The sequence below is a fragment of the Clinocottus analis genome, unplaced genomic scaffold, assembly GCF_023055335.1.
Source record: "Clinocottus analis isolate CAN_PGR_092001 unplaced genomic scaffold, fCliAna1.0.p SCAF_20, whole genome shotgun sequence".
Classification (NCBI taxonomy): domain Eukaryota; kingdom Metazoa; phylum Chordata; class Actinopteri; order Perciformes; family Cottidae; genus Clinocottus; species Clinocottus analis.
Window position 1 is genome coordinate 3875735 of NW_027175932.1, and position 18570 is coordinate 3894304.

An 18570-nucleotide genomic window follows, 5' to 3' on the forward strand; every position below is an offset into this window, starting at 1 on the left:
GAAAAAATAAATAGCTATATATCATACATCACATGGATTTCTACATGGAGAGATTTGTTGCGAGTGAGCGAAGAGTCTCCTTCTCCCAATGGTTGAAATAAATTGTGCTTGATCCTAATCTTCATTCTGATCTTTGTCTTTGACCTGTTGCCTCATTTCTGTGCGTCTCATCTTCCATCAGCTATTCATTTAGATCATGCAGTCCCTTTTCAGTGTGTTTTTTTCTTAATAATGAAGCAGGTGTCTAATTAGGAGACGTTATTTATGCGCTAATTATGAAAAATATCGGTGCCAGGTATCTTTGCTTCACATTAACCATGTAATTGGTGGGACACACAGCATTGTCGCTGTTATTTGATGAATTGCTTTTAGATTAGCTAAAAGCTGAGGCAAGGAAAAGGTCACATTGCCTATACGGATGGTTTGAAAAGACAATATGGATTAACATTTAGTATTGCAGCTGTGGAGCATCATTAATCTCCTCTCACACCATTACACGTTGAAAGATGGCATCACTTAACCAGCAACATGAATAGATTTGACCAAACGTGACTGAAACAATGAACTGAATGCCTCCAAGAAGGTATTTTCTACTGTTATTCTGAATTGCCTTCTTGGCTTTCTGGGGTGAGAAAGAAGGTGAAATATTCCTAAACAGCATAATATAACTGTGGTCTACCAACGACCTTGTTAAATGTGCCATTCAGCAGTCTTCGGATGACTAAAAAGCTGCAGCAGATACAGTCATCCTTTGTATCTGATTGTGAATCTTCTCTTTTTTGTTCTCTTTTGTAGGTTCCATCTGAGTAGGAGGTGGCAAAAAAAGACCAAATGCCATGGATGTATTCAATTTCACCTACTGGAATGCCTCCGAAGGCAACGGCACCAAAGTTGAGGCAGAAAGCAAAAGCCCCTACAAGACTGTGGAGGTGGTGTTCATCGTGTTGGTGGCCGGTTCCCTCAGTTTGGTCACAGTTATTGGAAATATCCTGGTCATGCTTTCCATCAAAGTTAATAGGAACTTACAGACTGTCAACAACTATTTTCTATTCAGCCTCGCATGTGCTGACCTGATTATCGGACTGTGCTCTATGAACTTGTACACCGTCTACATAGTCATGGGGTACTGGCCCCTGGGCCCGGTGGTGTGTGACTTGTGGTTAGCCTTGGACTATGTCGTCAGCAATGCGTCCGTCATGAATCTTCTCATCATAAGCTTTGACAGATATTTCTGTGTCACCAAGCCCCTTAGCTACCCTGTCAAAAGGACCACCAAGATGGCGGGAATGATGATTGCGGCAGCCTGGGTCCTGTCTTTTGTCCTCTGGGCGCCAGCCATTCTCTTCTGGCAGTTCATTGTTGGTGGGCGGACAGTGCCTGAGAGGGAGTGCTACATCCAGTTCTTCTCCAACGCCGCAGTCACTTTTGGCACCGCCATCGCCGCCTTTTACCTGCCCGTCATCATCATGATCCAGCTCTACTGGCAGATCTCCAGAGCGAGCAAGAGTCGCGTGAAGAAAGATAACCGCAAGCCGTCCGGAGCCAATCCAGAGCCCCAGTCGCCTGGCCAGAGGGGGAACAACACGCCGAAACCCAACAACAACAACGTACAGGGGGAAGAGACGGCGCGCTTGCAGAGCCAGAACGCTGACGACGGAGCGAACCAGCACGACGGACGACTGCAAAACGGCAAGGGGCCTTCCTCGTCCACCGCCGAGGGGGAAACCGAAGGAGACGACGTGACGAGGGAGAACTGCGCCACTGCGGAGGAGAAGGAGAGCTCCAACGATTCGACATCCGGCAGCGCAGCCGCGTCCAATCAGAAGGACGAGGAGGCCACGCCCTCCTCCGCCAACGCCAGCGCCGAGACCAGCCAGCCGCTCCCGCGTCAGCGGGCCAAGGCCGGGGGCTCCAAGTTGACCTGCATCAAGATCAAGACTAAATCGCCCAAGGGCGACTTCTACACACCGTCCAACGCCACCGTGGAGATCGTCCCGGCCTCGGAGCGCCAGAATCACGTCGCCCGGAAGATCGTGAAGATGACAAAGCAACCGCCCAACAAGAAGAAGAAAGTGCCGCCGTCACGAGAGAAGAAAGTGACCCGCACCATCATGGCCATCCTGGTAGCTTTTGTTGCCACCTGGACTCCTTATAATGTGATGGTGCTTATTAACACCTTCTGCTCCAGCTGCATCCCCAACACAGTGTGGACTATTGGATACTGGCTGTGCTACATCAACAGCACCATCAACCCGGCCTGCTACGCTCTGTGCAATGTCACTTTTAAAAAGACATTCAAACATCTTCTCCTCTGCCAATATAAGAATAGTAGGTCAGCCAGATAAATATGGGCCACCTAGGTGGAAGAGTTGCCTGAGTGTGCCATTCATGTATATGTGTGTGTGTGTGAAAGAAGTCCGTGAGCAAGACTGCAAAGTGTACATGTGAGATTACTTTCCATCATTTTATTCCTTTGTTTTCCGATTTCTCTCTCAATAACCGGTTGTAGCACTTTACACAAATTCAACTGTTGCCAGTTGCTTTGAGATGTGTCGTGCAAAAGCGGCGTGGATTACGAAGGTTGGGGAACAGAGAGCATAAAGTACGGGGCACTTAGAAGTGACACTGAGCTGGTTTGAAGAAAAAAAATAAAAGATAAAGAGCGGAGAGAGATCTGCGCTGTACGAAAAAACACAAGAGTTCAAATGGGAAAATAGGGCTGACTGAATTTCCAACTTAAAGCTGTTTGAAGTTCAGTGGAGATACCTGTAGATAACTGTACATATCAGTGTATACTCTATATTTATGTGTGCACATGTGGGTGCGTACACCCATCTGTGCCCCTTTGCCTGCCTTCTTTCCGTCCGTCTGTGATCCTCTTCATGGCACTTCCAACCAGCAACATGTAGAATAAAGTGAGGTAGCTCGTGTAGATTGTAGAGCTATCCCATCTACCAATGAGCCCATGTGGGAATGAGTTTCCAGTAATACAGAATAGATGTATAAAAATATCAAAGCTGCACTTCAGCTAAACTACAAAAACACATTTTCTCACTTAGGTTAGGCTGCCTTTTTTTTTAGCCAAGTTCGCCGCCACTTTAATACATGAATGCAGTTGTGCTCGCGGCATTTCTTTACAGAAACAATTTCCTGACACTGTCACTGTCAAGAATGTTTCATTGGAACTACTTTCTTATGAGGAAATAGCCCCCCTCACTTAAAATTCACCATACGTTTTCTTCTTCATAGGCTCAATTTGTGCCATAAAATGTTGAAAAACACTCAACGACTATTCTAGATCCTCCAAGAGAATGAACCTCCATTGGCTTTGAAGGACACTTTGACATTTTGGGACATCCATTTAACGTCTTGCAGAAAGTGAGACGAGAAGATTGATACCACTCATGTCTGTAGATATGAAGCCTGGATACAGTTAGCTTAGCTTAGCATAAAGGCTGACAGCAGGTGGAAACAGCTAGCCTGACTCTGTCCAAAAAAACCATGAAACCAAAACGGTCCACCATGCACCTTTTTAAAGCTCGCTCGTGGTGCGTCTCGTTTGTTTTATTTTGTAAAATAACCGACGTGCAAAAGGGTTTGTGTGTGGGACTATTTCTTTTCTTTTGGCAGGGAGCATACATTGCCTGAAGTCTTGTCGTCACTGTGAGGAAATCACTGCACCCCGGCCAAGAAATAGTCCCTCACGTAACCATCAAAAAAACCAAACAGGATTTGTTCACAGATTCGATTACAACCCAGCCGTGTATCATCGAAGAGAATAACCAAAACGCTGTAAGAACGACGGCGAGACTTACGACTAAATAGGAACGCGAGATTGTTCAGTCGCACTCTTTCGATTCGCTGCCGATCGCACGACGCCCCGTCAGCTTTTACGAGCGCTCACGGGGGCATCTGATGTGTGTTTCATGGTGGTTTATTCAGACGCCCGTGTGTTTGCGTCCTACTCGGTGAGTGAGACAGGTGGCCGGAGCTCAGAGCTGTGGCGTATTGCCGTCTGTGGGAAGGCTTTGTGTGGCGTTTGTGTGGATGAGTGGGAGACATCGTGTGATTCTGCTGATTAGTAGATGTGATGTCACAGCGTGTACTGTACTCACTGTACTGATGAATAATTGCGAAGATCTCGTGTGTGTGTGTGTGTGTGTGTGTGTGTGTGTGTGTGTGTGTGGGAGTTCTTGTGTGGGTATACCTGCTGATGTGCGTTTGCTCCAAGAGTGGAGTTTACTTCTGATCACGAGTCACGACCTTGTGATTTTTAAATAAGGGCTATTTCCGCGTGTTAACTGTTCATGTTTTCTAACCCATCACCTTTTCTTTTTGAAAAACACCGCGCGCGTTAATTATCCTTTTTTTCCGATCGTTATATTTTTAGATTAGAAATAATGAATGTCTTTTTAATTTGGAGAGAAATTAGAAAATATCTATTTACTGTTAGACGGCGTGCCGCGTATCCATGCATGTCATCCATCATTTCAGCCCATTAGTCAATTCTCAGTTGCATTAATGTATGCTCACCAGTCGGAGTGATGAATATGCAGGAAGCGTTTGCCGTCGCGAGGTTGCGACAGCGGCTGGTAGGGGGGCCTCTGCAAAGAATTACGCCTGCACCATGTAGCTCCTTAAGGCTGTCTCCTTAAACAGAGATCTGGGACAGATCCTATAATGAAACCTCACCATGAGGCTGATCAGATTATGGGACGAGGTGGAACACCTACATTTGAGATTAAAGATTGCCCATTACACGCTCAGCTTGTGCTCTCATACTACGCCCATGCCCCACTTAGTGCTCCTGTTATAGTCTCCAGCTCATATATGAGGTCATGAATGTAATGTAAATAGCACATATATATGCATTAGATTGCTCTATTATTGATTATCTTACTCCTGCACTCATTCTGGCCTTGTTCCTTGTGACTGCATGTTGCGCTGTGAAGCTCCTCCATGTGCAGGATGAACAACCTTGCACATGCAGTAAAATCACAATTTAGCATTAAGATAGCACACTGATATTTTACATGTATTTGCTGGCGACCTATAGCAAAAAAGCTGTTAAATTACCAGACATCTCCAGCATATTGCCAAAACCATTAGTTTATTTACTCAAACTATACCGAAATCACAATGTAACAATACCATATTCCAATTAAACATTTACTATACCTAATTTTACTGATTGTACATGTTAAATTTAATGTACAAAGCCGTTTTTTTTGTATAAAATACAACTTAAAGGGCCAGCGTTTAGGGGGATTCATTGGCAGAAATGGAATATGATATTAAATGTGTGCTTTATAATCACCTGAAAATCTGACTCTGTGTTTTCGTTACCTTTGAATAGCAGCTGGATGTTTCTACAGTAGCCCAGAACGGACAAACAAAACACTGGCTCTCGAGAGGGCCTTTCACGTTGTTGAGGTTTCCCCTTCGGCCGCTATAGCATATCCCGCCAAGCTCATCGGCACATGGGAGGAGTTTAAGTTTCCCTCACCTCACTCGATGTCTTCAAATCCCGCACGGCGGCCATTTTTAAAAATCAACAACTACTTTCCAGCGCTCTTGCACGTACTGTTTGTGGACGGTCCGTGTTTATTTACCCGAGCAGTTTCAGCGGCAACCGAGGCATCCATCCAAGTCCGACATCCAACCATCCGTCAGGGTGATAAGTGGAGCCGTGTCTGTCTGACATCCGTCACACGTCTCAGTAGTGGGTAGAGAGCCTTCCAGAATATCTGATTAATCTTTGCTAAGCTGTCGTTTGAGTGATACCAGCAGGAGAGTAAGTGGCTTGCAGCTCCAGCGGTGGTCCAAGGGGTCCCAGTTTGAGCAGCTGCTTAGGTGTTTGATGGAAGGTGATGGCAGTTTATCGCCTCCTGGAGCGGGGAGGGGAAGAGGGAGATGCATCCAAAATAATCTCCCTGGCATACACTCTAAACATCCGGAGCAAAGTTCTCCACAACCTCGTCGCCCCTCCCTCTCCCTAATCTCGTGTTGCCAATTTGGTGAGACAGATGAGAACAAAAAGATGTTCTTGTATCAGGCGTCGTCGGCGAGGGGGGGATGTGAGAGAATGCGGGCTTATGATAGAACAAGTGTTCTTTGTTGACAGCGAAAGAGAACGGCTGTCATGCATGTGAGGGAGATAACCCCCAAGGTGTACAGTTTGTACGTATGAAACAGATAAGCTTCCCTTTGTAGTCATGGCTAAGCAGAGGAGGAGGAGGAGGAGGAGGAGGAGGAGGGAGGATGAGGAGGGGGCTTGGTTTTGTCAGTGATAAAATCCAAAGCAGAGCAGGATCACGCCGCATGTGGACCATGTTTAGAGAAGTCACAGCCGTTGCCGGCGGGTCAGCCAAGGGTTCCCGCTGCAGGAATTTGAGTGTCCCAGACTAAATCTGCCGCCTGGTGTAAACACAGCGTGACGCGGCGCTGTTTACCATCCCCCCTGTGCTTTTATGGCGTCTCATTTCGGTGTTGTGCAAACGGAATCCACCACTTCTCGCTTTTCCAGTCATCACCACCGCCATCATCATCATCATCATCATCATCATCATCATCATACCGGGTCCATTCCAACATGAAACATGCATTCCGGTGTTCATCCTGTCTCGCATGACTCTTCTAAACATCGTCTCTGTTGTGATCAGCGGATCATAATGTGCCGTCAGAGCCAGCTGGGCTCCTCTTCATACGGCTTATGTCAAAGGGCTAAACTCCTTGTACGGAGTACACGTATGACATGTGACGTTTATCAAGAGAGGACTTCAAATTTAAGTTTTTTTTTCTGTCTCTGGCTTCGCTCTCGGGGCCTGCCGCCGGGAATAATCTCTGCAATCTTCTGCAGAAGCGAGCGCGCGAGCGAGCGCGCGGCGGCGGCGGGCTCGTGCACGCCGCGAGAGTTTTATCAGAGAGGGAAAAATATATATCGCCAGATTGTACGGAGCAATTTGAAGTGCCTTATCCAGAGTAACATAAGCAAATTGCTCTTTTATCTTTGAAAACCCCCCCGCTGTGTGTGACGTGTGTGTGTGCAGCGAGCGGCGCGTGGTGCTGCGGTGGGATATTAAGGATATTGTGTTTCTCAGCTCTGAGCTCCCGTCACTATAATTTCCATCTTATCAGCTGTCTGATTGCAGAAGCAATGGAAGTGTGGACTGAACAATCTGAAACCGTCATCTCGATGCCTTTTGGACATAATTAACACAGAAAAAAAGAAACCTACAGACCAGAGTCACAGCAGTGACTTACTTCTATACATCCTGGAGGCCCTTGAGGGCTATTTCCGTCGATTTTTCCATCCAGTGTGCGTGTGTGCGTGTATTCACATTTGTCATGTGTTCTTTCCGGTGTGTGTCTGCTATTACAAAGAGAGCAGTGCTGACATTGGTCTGTATGTGTGTGTGTGTGTGTGTGTGTGTGTGCATGCAGCTTGCTGTGCGGTGTTTTATTTTTTTCTAAATGGCCTCCTCAGCATGAAGACATCAGATTGGACAAAATATCATGGCACACATCAGGGTAGATGCACAATGTGTGATGGTCTATTCGTGTCATCACTCCTTCCTCTTTGAACAAGTCTTTCAATAGCAACAGGCTTCCAAAGACTCACTTCTACACACATCTTTGCGTGGTACTGGGACACACATGAATACATTATATTGTACATTTTCTATCACATGTATCAAAGCTGTTTCTTTTATCACTGTACAAAGTACAAATGTAATATGACAAATTCAAATATGAGCAGTGTACAGCCAGAGAGTTTCTCTTTTTTTTGTTTTGAAAATGTATTTGAAATCTATAAGATATGAATATTATGGGTATTGGAAGTGTTTCAAATAGATTATAAGAGTAGAAGGTATAAATATAAGTGCATTTCTGGGGGGGGGGGGGCATGATTTACTAAGGAATGGATTCTTGCCTTGAAAGATGAGCGACTGGATCCAAACGTTTCAACTTGAGAGCAGAGTTCAAGAGGATTTCGAGAGTGACTTTTGCAGCCAGGAAGAAGGAAAGAAGAAAAAAAAAGAGCAAAGCTGGAAACGCGGACAGGAGGACTGGAGCTCAAACTAGTTTCCAGTGACCCACAGGCCCAGAGGCAGGGGCTTCATTTTGATTTCACCTGTATATGTATGAGGCCTCTTGCTCACCTTGGGAGGAAGCTGGCCGTCTGCGATGTAACTGGACACACTTTATAACTTTTTGCAATTGTATCATCCTGGGGAAAAGTTTTCTTTTCTTTCGCTTTCCTTTCTCGAGGAGCAACCAAAGTGTTGAGGGTTGAGTCGTTTGACCCGTTTTCAGCGTCAAGGGTCACAGTAATCACGTGGATTTGAAACAAAATCAGTAAAAAAAAAAAAATGTACAAAAAGAAGAAAAATCTGTAGCCTGCTGCAAGTGTTAAATGTACATACAAGTGCAAACATTTTTCATTTGCTTATGTATGTAGATGTTCTTTGTGTGTTCACTCACTGTGGCTTGTGGCTTCTCTTGCAATAGGAAAAAAATACATTTTACAGTCTATCGTTTGCATTGTATATATCTATATGATAATATATTATATGTAATTCGGATGCGGTACATTTGTAATGTACATACACGTCTTTAATAGCTACTATCTGAATGTTTCCTCCACCCGAAAACCCCTCATTTATTCTCCTCTCCCCCGCCCCCACTATGATACTTCCTGTACAGTAACAATGGTATTGATTTCCTTTTTGATGCATTCTTGATTGATTATTTGTTCTGGTCAATGAATCTGAGTGTTATTATCGCTGGCCACCTATGACACTGTAAGATGAACTGCATTAAGTGGTTACATTGTGCCATTTTCTCTCAGAATGGAATTCAAATAAAGATATATTAATGTGTTTTAATCCTTTTGACATTTCTTGTTTGTTTTTTGGAAACAAAGGTAAAAGAGAAATATCTTTTCTGGCTTCTATTTTTTTTATTCCTTTTTATTTTTGGAAACAGGAAACAAAGGGATTGTTAACTCCAACTGAAGACTACAATTAGGGAGCACTTTTATTTTATTTTTTATAGCCAAGAGCTGGAGAGTAAAAATCAGAGGGTATAAATTGAGGTACAACAGAGCAGCAGGAGGAAAACGCACTAAAAACAGTAGTAGTTTACACACTTGTACATATGCTAAGCATGCAGCCTCCAGTCAGATTACATGTATTCTTACTGGATATGAAAGAAACATTTCACAAAGCATAGAGTCGTGGAGGGGGAAGCGTTAACCATTAACTTGAGACACTTGAAAGATTGCAAATACATTTTTTTTTTGCACAAATTAATTAAGTGAAGACGTTCAGAGCTTCCCTTTTAGCAAGCTGCTTCATTAAGTCGAGGCATGGACCGAAGAGCTTTCCAAATTAGAGTTAGGCTATGCAGCTGTAAAACAAATCCTATCCAATTTGTTGGTAAGAAAATAATCCTAAAAATGACATCGTTAGGTAAGACACTAGAAAACAAAAATCTTCCATTTTCATTATTCTTCCCTACCGCTGACTATCACATCTCCTATCGCAACATACAAGTTGTTTCTTATCAGGTGCTAGAAAGAAGAAAAAGTAAAACATTGTCACTAAAAGTCATGTTTCCACTGGTTCTGTCAAAGCTCTATAGGCTCCTACTGTCAACCTACAGGACACACAAAGAGGAACCGTGTGGAAATAGGGCGGTGGACGTCTTTCCACCCTCTTCTTCCTTCCTCCCGGGGACACACAACCTCCTCAGTCCATTTGGGTGCGCTCTCGCTTCTTGCCTTCCTTCTTTTGCTTCTTTGCATCTGCAACAACACAAAAGGAAAGAGTTGCAGCACACAGAGTTTACTTTGACACTTTCTCTGAACAGAGGTGGTGTGTTTTTGTGTGTGCATATAAACCAATCCCGTTGTCTCCATGAGAAGCACACATATGGCTCCGCTTCAGATTGTAATAATCAACCGTATTGACCGTGTGACACTGCATGCGGTCCCTGCCTCCTACTCGCTCCCGGGAATTGATTTGTGGCCCGGTGGGCTTTATCAACCTCCTGCAAGAGTGAATTGGTACCTGGCAGCCATGACAGGAGCCACAGTCCATGGCTTTCCCTTCCGCTCTGGTGAACAGGAGGAGAGCACGAGCTACAGCGGTTTGGCTAGCTGCAGCGGTTTGGCTAGCTAGCGCCTGGCCAGCTGTTTTGGTGGACTGTCAATCTGTTCGTCTGTCAGTGTGACACACACCAGCTAAAATGTGAACAATTAGAAAGATGGAGCAGGTAAAATAGTATTAATTTCAAGATGGAGACAGCTGTTCGTGTCCTGTGTGCAACCGAGTTAATGTTGGTTTATTTTACTGTAGTTTTCTAACACCAGTGACCTAACAAGCACAAGTCTGACAAACATACGCATCTTTACGCAAACCAGGATCTTTTTCTAAGCCAAACCAAATAGTTTTGTGAGGACTACGTAAGAAGTTTATTGGAAAAAAGTCACAATGTATGTCAAGCAGAAACTAAAACACCCTCCCAAACACATGAAAAACTGACAGTAGACAATTCAAAATGGCTGAAAAGAAATGTTAATAAAAGTCTGCGCTAGCAACTTCTGTACCTGTTTGACCATCTTTAAAGCAATTTATATACCAGAAGTGTTTTCTCGCAAGCTTTTAATGCTTCATTATAATGTGTTATAATGATGTTTCAAAAGTAAAACGAGTGGAGGTCAAGAAGGAAAAAAAGCCAATTTTAATCAAAATTCGCTGATATACAAGTAATACAAGTAATGTATGGAAGAGACATCTTAATTAAAAAACGAGATACAGTGTTAAGTCCTGAATTCCTTTTAGTTTGGAATGGATTAGCTTGAAAGGACAAGCTTGCAAGCGTTTCTGCACAGCGACGCGTTACGCCTCCTCAATGAGGTTTCAACCTTTTAACATTCTGACTGTGCACTGTGAGGAAATCTTTTTAGAAATCTGTTCTTGTCACCCTCCGCTGCAAACTTCCACGAGCATTAAGATTTTGACGTGCAACGCGCGCTCGCTCATGCAAATACGGAAATGGCTCTTCCGTCCCATTTGTTTGCTTGTTTTCATTTGTTTGAATCTTCTTCTCTCCCACTGTTGTTTCTGTCAGCACATTCTGCTCTCGGGAGAGAGATGGCGGAAAGGATTCACTCTCATCTTTCTCCATATTTGAGATGTGGGACTTTTTTTTCAAGGCTGGAGTACTTTCTGCTGCATTTGCACATTACATGGCACCGCTCGCTCTCCTCTCTGCCTCTGACACACAATCATAATCAGGCCGTCGCTGGATCCAATCTGCCCTGAACCAAAATACGAGGACTACATGTTAAGCCAAAGAGAGCTGAGCCTGACTTTTTGTTATTGTGCAAGTACATTTACTCACGTACAACTGTGAGCTACTTGTATATTTACAATTCTATGCCTCTTTATACTTTTCATAAGCAGTGTTAACCTTCTTATATTGATCACAGTTACCGTGATCAACAGCGTATATGAATGAAAAAGCTTGAGACAAAATCATTTATATGCTAATTCTGTTTGACCACTTTGCCCATAGTCAAGCGGTCCGCCTTCATTATTCATTTTCATACATGACAACACAAAGAAAAAACATTTACGTCCCTAATAAACCTTTTTTTCTTTAGTCCCATAATGCTTTGCTTTGTGATAACTCCCCTGCTGGTGCTGGTGCTGTGTGCTGTGTGCATGGTTAAATCATGGCGGGGAAAAAAGTGGAAAAACCGTCTTTTTGAAGCATTTGACAAACCGCCATTAAGTGTCCGCTTTTAGGTAACTTCAAGGGTCGTCATCGGATTGTGAATGATGGTCAGGGGGCAAAAAAAGGCCCTAAAAAGGGATTAAATGAAGCTATTACAAGTCCATATGTTACAAAGTTTGGCTCGCCAGCCTTCAAACATCAAACCTTCTTTTCTCGCCTTCACGGCTTCTGCAGTTAAACGTCTCTTTAGTGCAGAAATCAGGAGTGGGCGTATAATTAACAGAACTCTGCGTTTCTCTGAATCTTTGTCTTTGACTTCAAATCCGAACAACCACCTGTCTGTCCGGGAAGAATGACGCAAACAAAATTGCTCCAAAGAAATTCAGAAGAGCCAGATTTTAGTGACGAGAGCTTTTGTTTCACCTGAAACCAACTCCTGGCATCCAAACACTCCGAACACGCCGCTTTCTCCCGTTCTGCTGAAAGAGAAAGTGGGGGCAGGGTGGTGGAGAGGACCTTGAGGTTTCTCCAGGCATTCATAATGTTTCATTTCTGTCACTCTTTGTTCTCTCGTTCGCTCCACAGGGGGGGGGGGGGGCTGTGTTTCACCTGGGCCGGACAGCAAAGACACGCAACTCTGAATCTCAGATCGCTCCCTAAGGCGCCTCTTTGCATTGTCTCCTCCGGAATCTGCAGGTGACAGATGCTACCTCCATCGCAGCAACCTGCTGCAGTCGGGAGGGGGGGAAACCTATCTCCTCAACCCAAGGTGGCTGCTCAGAATTGCAGATTTTGGCCGGGAACCTCTCCCTCTCCTCTGTCTATCGGAGTCACGCCAAAGCCAAACGTATCTGTTTTTTTTTTTTTTCATCCGTAAGCTCCCTGATCTCGCTGCTGTGGACTGTATCTCTGCCATCCCCTGACACAGAAAACCATACACAATTCCCCTCCCTGCACACACCTCATTGTGCACGGCACCCCCTCTTTCTTTCCCCCCAGTAACCCCTTTGCTTCCCAGAGCTTATCTTCCAACTGGCAGACGTAGAAAAATCACGCCACGCATCATGCAATCACATTGCTCCGAAAGCAAATCTCCCTCTTTCTCTGTCTCTCTCTCTCTCTCTCTCTCTCTCTCTCTCTCTCTCTCTCTCTCTCTCTCTCTCTCTTTCTCCGACTGCTTCCCTTCATCTCGGCCACTGTCATCCTCGCTCTGCTTCTCTGCTGCCCTCAGCTCTCACACCTCTTAGGCTGTCACTTTGCATCCACGCATCTGGCCCTCATTGCAGTTGTTTGGCGCAGGTACGCGGCGCTGCAAACCAAACACCTTTCAGGTATATGAATATATACATTTTATTTACATCTTTTAACATGAAAGGTTCATGAGCTCCATCTATTTTCCTGTATTATGTAACTGCGGAGTAATGAAAGTGTAATGTGGATGCATTCATGCATCCTTTTTATAAGGGTTTTTAATGTGGACCTTCTTTTTCTCACACAGGAGCAACTGAAAGGGTCTGATGATTAAATTCATCAATTTGACTTCAGGTTATTTATATTCACTATATCACACCAGGACAGCAACAGCGAAAAAAAACTGAATTTATGGAGACTGATATATTTGAGACCTGTCTACAGAGCTACATTCCTCACTCTCGCCCATTGCATTATGGGATAGGTTTCATCCCCCACAGCTCCATGTAGAAAATGGGTGGAAATTAAACAACCAGTCCTCCAAATTCAAAATGTGCTGTTTGTTATTGCTCAAGAGTGATGATTTTGGAGCGCTTTCACCAAAACACATGTCATTATTGGATATTTGCTGAAATCACTGATGCTGTTGCTTTTGTTAAGAGGACTATAGTGGCAGCCTGTTCTCACTCCCAACTTCAAATTGGCCGCTTTGTGAGTGGCTTTATGTGTCTAACCATGACTCTACGTGCTCTACGTGGCTGTAATTATGGAGGGGCTTAAGGTGTCAGAGTATTTAGTAGAAAGAAAAAAGGATGATGGATGGTTGGGTTAAAAAACCACACCGCCATTTGAGTCCTGAGTGAAACCAAAAGTCTACTCATTTTAAGCTGCGTGACGAAATGCATTGTATGTTTAACGTAATCCGCATTTTAACCCAACCTACATTCTTTATTTCCTACTAAAACGTAAGTTTAGTATGAAAATAACGAGTGGAAACTGACCCATACCGTACAAATGAGGCTAGACCTAGAGAGTCTAGTGTGGGGCCACTGACCAGGCGGCCAAGTTGGGAAGTTGAATCCATTTACGTCTCTTTACATGTTACCGGCAGCATCCTGTGGTCTCTATTTGCTATGGAGCGTGGGAGAGCCACAGATGGCGAATACAGTACAGTTGCTCAAGAAAATCCTTCCTGTCACAATGCATTAATGATGCGCTACCGAGTGAAACATTTAAGAGATTCCTCCTTTGAAAGTCAAACAGAGTTTGGCACAACATCTTAAGACAAACAGTCGAGCAGACAGACATGTAACAGTTGTCAGCGCTGCAGCTGCAGACGTCCTGTCGTATAACAATAAAAAACACAATTAAAATGTAATGTCTGGCTTCACCTGACCTTGACTGTTTGAGGAAGTGACAGTAGGGTTATGCAAACTCCATGTGCGAACCTGTGTGTGCACACATGTCATCTGCTGAGTGCGATAAGGGCGCGGTTTATGACCATTGGCAGAAATTCTGCACTCATTATAATCCTGTTTGGACAATGGGACAGTCGCAGCGGGTCAGACACATCCTTGTTTACAGAATTAAACAAAGGGCATCGCCTCACTTGGAATGAACCAAAAGCTTTCTTATCACCAGTTTTACACCAAGCAGAGGGCAATACATTCCACATGGTGGTTATTATTCTTGGTAATGTTCTCCTATTAGCCCAAATCTTGTGCCGACAACTGCCCATTTCCCGTCGAATGTAAGAAAGGCTTTGGTTTCTTTGACGTGACCAAAGGACGCTAAAAGCATGTAATTACAGCTGAATAGCGGGTTAACCTATTCACCTCTGCTTCAACACGGCCACACACTGCTTCGGTTTAGCGCTTAAGAAGGAAGATTTCCATCATTCTGATGTGAGTGTGAATCACAGCTGGCATCGCCCAGGATTAAAATAATTTGCAAGGGTTCGTGGGATTGAATAAAGATGCAGTCAATCCGAGATGTAGCCGGGAGACCGGATGAATACATCCGTCACAAAGACAAGACGGCGTCTCTCAAATGCCCCTTGATGAACACACCGATGCTAATTCATCATAATTCCAATATAATTCAGATATCTGACCTGTATGTTTTTCGCTGAAACGCATTAAAAAGCGACATGAAATATCCAAGCGTGTCACCGGGAAGCAGTGAAGCAGTTCCTCTGAATAAACAGAGACACTTCAGTGGTAAACATCCCTTCAGCTATAATTAATTTAACAAACCAACCAATGTATCATTCCCTGTAACTGTTTACAGTGATTTGACAGTGCAAGAAAGAACTGGAGCGCTTCTTCTTGTAAATCCTGACTTTGTCTTTCTTTTGATCTGAACCGATCGACTGACACGTGATTTCTCAATAGAACAAAAAAAACAAAATTTCCCGCTTTCAAACGAGTCCAAAAAGACAACTGCGTTGCATCAAGGTGCGACGTTTTGTCGCGACAAGCCTCCCTTGAGGATTACATTTCAAGGTCCGCGAACGAGTCTTGTGAAGTCTGCTTTAATCGAAGGCTTGTTTGGGCTGTCGCGAGCGCAGTGATTGTTCTGCGGTGTCTCTCGGACCGTTTGTGAGCAAACCCCAAAGATTCTTTCAGATGTCCTCGGATGATCAACAGATGAACACGAGCGGGAGAGGATCGTCTGGATCGTCTGTTTGTTTGACATCTGGGCCACAGAGAAGGCGCAGAATATGTGCGATAAAGTCGACAAAAATAGCAACGGTGATGAAGTTATTCGAGAGAGACTGCAGGAAAAGAGCTTCTTACTATGACGGTAGATCAGTGAATAAACTGCGACAGCAATATTTCAAGGTGCACCATTTCTGACGGAGAAGTGGCAGCTCTTACAACGAAAAAGCTGAATTGGCTCTTCCTACTTTTCAGCGAATATTTCTTTTTTTATTTAAATTCGTGCACCGTTAAACCAGACTAAATAGTTTACAGAGGCGAGCAATGGGACTCTGTCTCGTTAGAGCGCTCTAAACTTTGCGTTGTCTTGTGTGAATTTCATCAAAGTCTTGTTGGCACCTGGATTTCTTTAATACGTTGAATTGTGCCAATGTGTTTCTTTCTCAGGGCACTTTAGAAGTTATTAAATCCAAGTTTCCGTCCTGAATTTGCGAACATGCGCTCCTGCTTCCCATGACCCCCATCTTTTTGTTCGAGTGCCTCGAACCCCCGCGTCATATTTTTGAAGACACGGTGATTCATGAACTGCGCACCCCCCGCTGTCGCCGACGGCGTGTTCGGCGAGAGTTTCGTTCTCTCGAGCGATGACTCATCCCTCTGGGTTTACCTTGCAGCTTAGTCTTGGGGATTTTCCCACAGGGCTTGGTGGCTGTGACGGTGGCGGCGCAGGTCGCATCCATGAGCGCTCGCTTCAGCACGCCCGTCCTGTTCTTCTTGCCCGTCGCCAGATCGCACTCCCCCCAAGCCTGGAAGTCGTACTTGCACTCCCCTGCGGCACACGGGGGAATCAGATACTTCATTAGCTGCTTTTTGTTCCGTTAAGTAGCTTTTTGAGGAGGGTATAGTACAGGAGAAATCAAGCAGAAAACCTGGTAATACTGGACACAATGCGGCATCTAGATTTGTTTGATCAAAAGAAAAGCAGTCAATTGCAATCAGTCAACGAATCAACCCCTCAGCGCCTGAGGACCTGTGAGTCATACACTTTGAATGGCTGTTTGATGAATGCTTTTTAATTAACGCTGTTATCCTCTTCCTATCAATAGAAACTGTCCACTAGCCACAAGACCATATCATGAGACACTCTTATTAAAATCAAAATAAAAGATGCTCATAGCGTTTTCCTGGGAGCAGCAGATGGTGCTTCTGCTGTTCTGATTCTGTATTTCCTATATAATGAAACCCGCTAACAGATGAATGCAATCACAAGCAGCCTGGCTCCTGTACATCCTGGACATAATAAGCTGATTCGATCTTGGCAGCACAGAAGTGAAAGTACTTTTATCTGCACCTATAATAAATGGGCTTTCATTTCGTATGAAAGCACTTATAAACTCTGCCTTAAACTCAACCACAACAGGATGCAAGCAGTGGCCAGTGTATGTTATAGAAATGTGTGTGTTTGTGTGTGTGTTTGAAGGTGTGTGTGTGTGCGCTATATGTCCATGTCTCTCACATCTCCCTCCATTATTTTGTTGCCACTCTAGTCGGGCTCCCTTGAGGCTGTGACACTCATTCGTCAGCTTCCTCTCACATGAAAGCGTTGGACCCCTTGTCACTGCCTCTGAGATCCCCAGGTGCTCATCAGAGGAGGGGAGAGGGGGGAGAGAAAGGGTGAGGAGGGGAGGGAGAGAGAGACATGGCCATTGTTGCAAGAATCCTACAGGGACTTTCTGAACCGTCCAACTTTAAAAACCTCCGCCTCTATAATTTGTCTCGGAGAGAGAGATACCTGGCAGGCTCCTGGGAGTTACACAGCATATGTCCTGTTAAAGGTGTCATATACAGTACCGATATAGATTTTTAGGATGATTGATTATTTTGAATTGTGCGTTGCCCTTGAACCTTTTCAAAAGCAGTTTCTAATACTTTCTAATTAGATTTTAAGGTCGTCGTTGGAAAGTAGCTGAGAATATTCACCATTTGGGAATGATTCTGTGTTAATTTGTTCCCTTTTTTCTTTTATTACTTTTCAACATCAAAAGCCATGTTCGGGGGCTTTGTGTCCATTAATTGTGCGACACTGCACATATTTGTATTCATGTATTTCTCAGAGAAAACCCCTCGGTTCCAAATTGACGCTTTGTTACAAGGTTCTTGATATGATACCTACAGCCACATAATGTTAATGTTAATACAGTATGGTGATTCATATCTGAGCCACAATTTTATTGCAGGGTCTTTTCACACCATTTCCAACACATTTTGTGTGGCGTGGGGAACAAATGTTGCAGTGGTTATTTATCTTTTTTTTCGATTTGCAAAAAAATCCTCACACCTAAAATGTAAAATCTTATGAACTCAATGTCTATTTAGTTGACAAAATATATGATAACAAGTAATATAAGCAAGATACAATCACCTAAAATGTGAACTATATACATATATGGGCTTGTAAGTTTAGTGTATTTTGAATATATTGTCGTTTTTAACCATTACAGGCTTAATAAGACACAATAAATAAGCTCTAAGCTCAAAATGAGTTTTCCAAGCTAATGTCAAGTTCGCTTTTTATCTTGCAAAGCCTAAATATTTAATCTTATTCAAAGAAATCCTACCATAGTATGGCAAAAAATTAAGACTGATTTACTTATTACAAGTATTACAACCTTTCTCTCTACATGTACAACACAAGCAGGACGCCTTCTTCTCGTTCCTGTTTTCTTTTCTTTTCTAAAGTAATTTCTTGTGATTTAAAGGCCAGCGGCATGTAAGTTATTGCAACTACTCCAAAAGTTTTGCTGCTATAATCTATATAGGCAGTTAGCGGGACCCTGATTTCCTGCAGTGTGTTCATCACTCGTGACAGGCTCATTGCAGAGCAGCAGGCTCTTGCCTGACAGGCCTTACTCGGGGAACAAAAGTCCCTCAGGCTTGTCACTGCGAGACATTTCAGCTGTGAAGGCTGCACAGT

General features: G+C 44.0%; 2 protein-coding genes across 3 annotated transcripts in view; one reads left to right on the top strand and one right to left on the bottom strand.

Moving 5' to 3' along the window:
- Positions 1-8882, top strand: part of chrm2a (cholinergic receptor, muscarinic 2a) — a 63335-nt gene extending 54453 nt beyond the window's left edge. For both annotated transcript variants that reach the window (XM_068586193.1, XM_068586195.1), the window contains exon 3: positions 796-8882. In XM_068586193.1, coding sequence (XP_068442294.1) covers positions 837-2345 — 1509 coding nt within the window. In that variant the 5' untranslated portion in view covers positions 796-836 and the 3' untranslated portion in view covers positions 2346-8882. The remainder of the gene's footprint in view (positions 1-795) is intronic.
- Positions 8883-9014: 132 nt separating this feature from the next.
- Positions 9015-18570, bottom strand: part of ptn (pleiotrophin) — a 38340-nt gene continuing 28784 nt past the window's right edge. Inside the window, exons 4-5 of the mRNA XM_068586196.1 lie at positions 16264-16425; positions 9015-9808 (exon numbers count right to left, since the gene is read on the bottom strand). Coding sequence (XP_068442297.1) covers positions 9753-9808; positions 16264-16425 — 218 coding nt within the window. The 3' untranslated portion in view covers positions 9015-9752. The remainder of the gene's footprint in view (positions 9809-16263; positions 16426-18570) is intronic.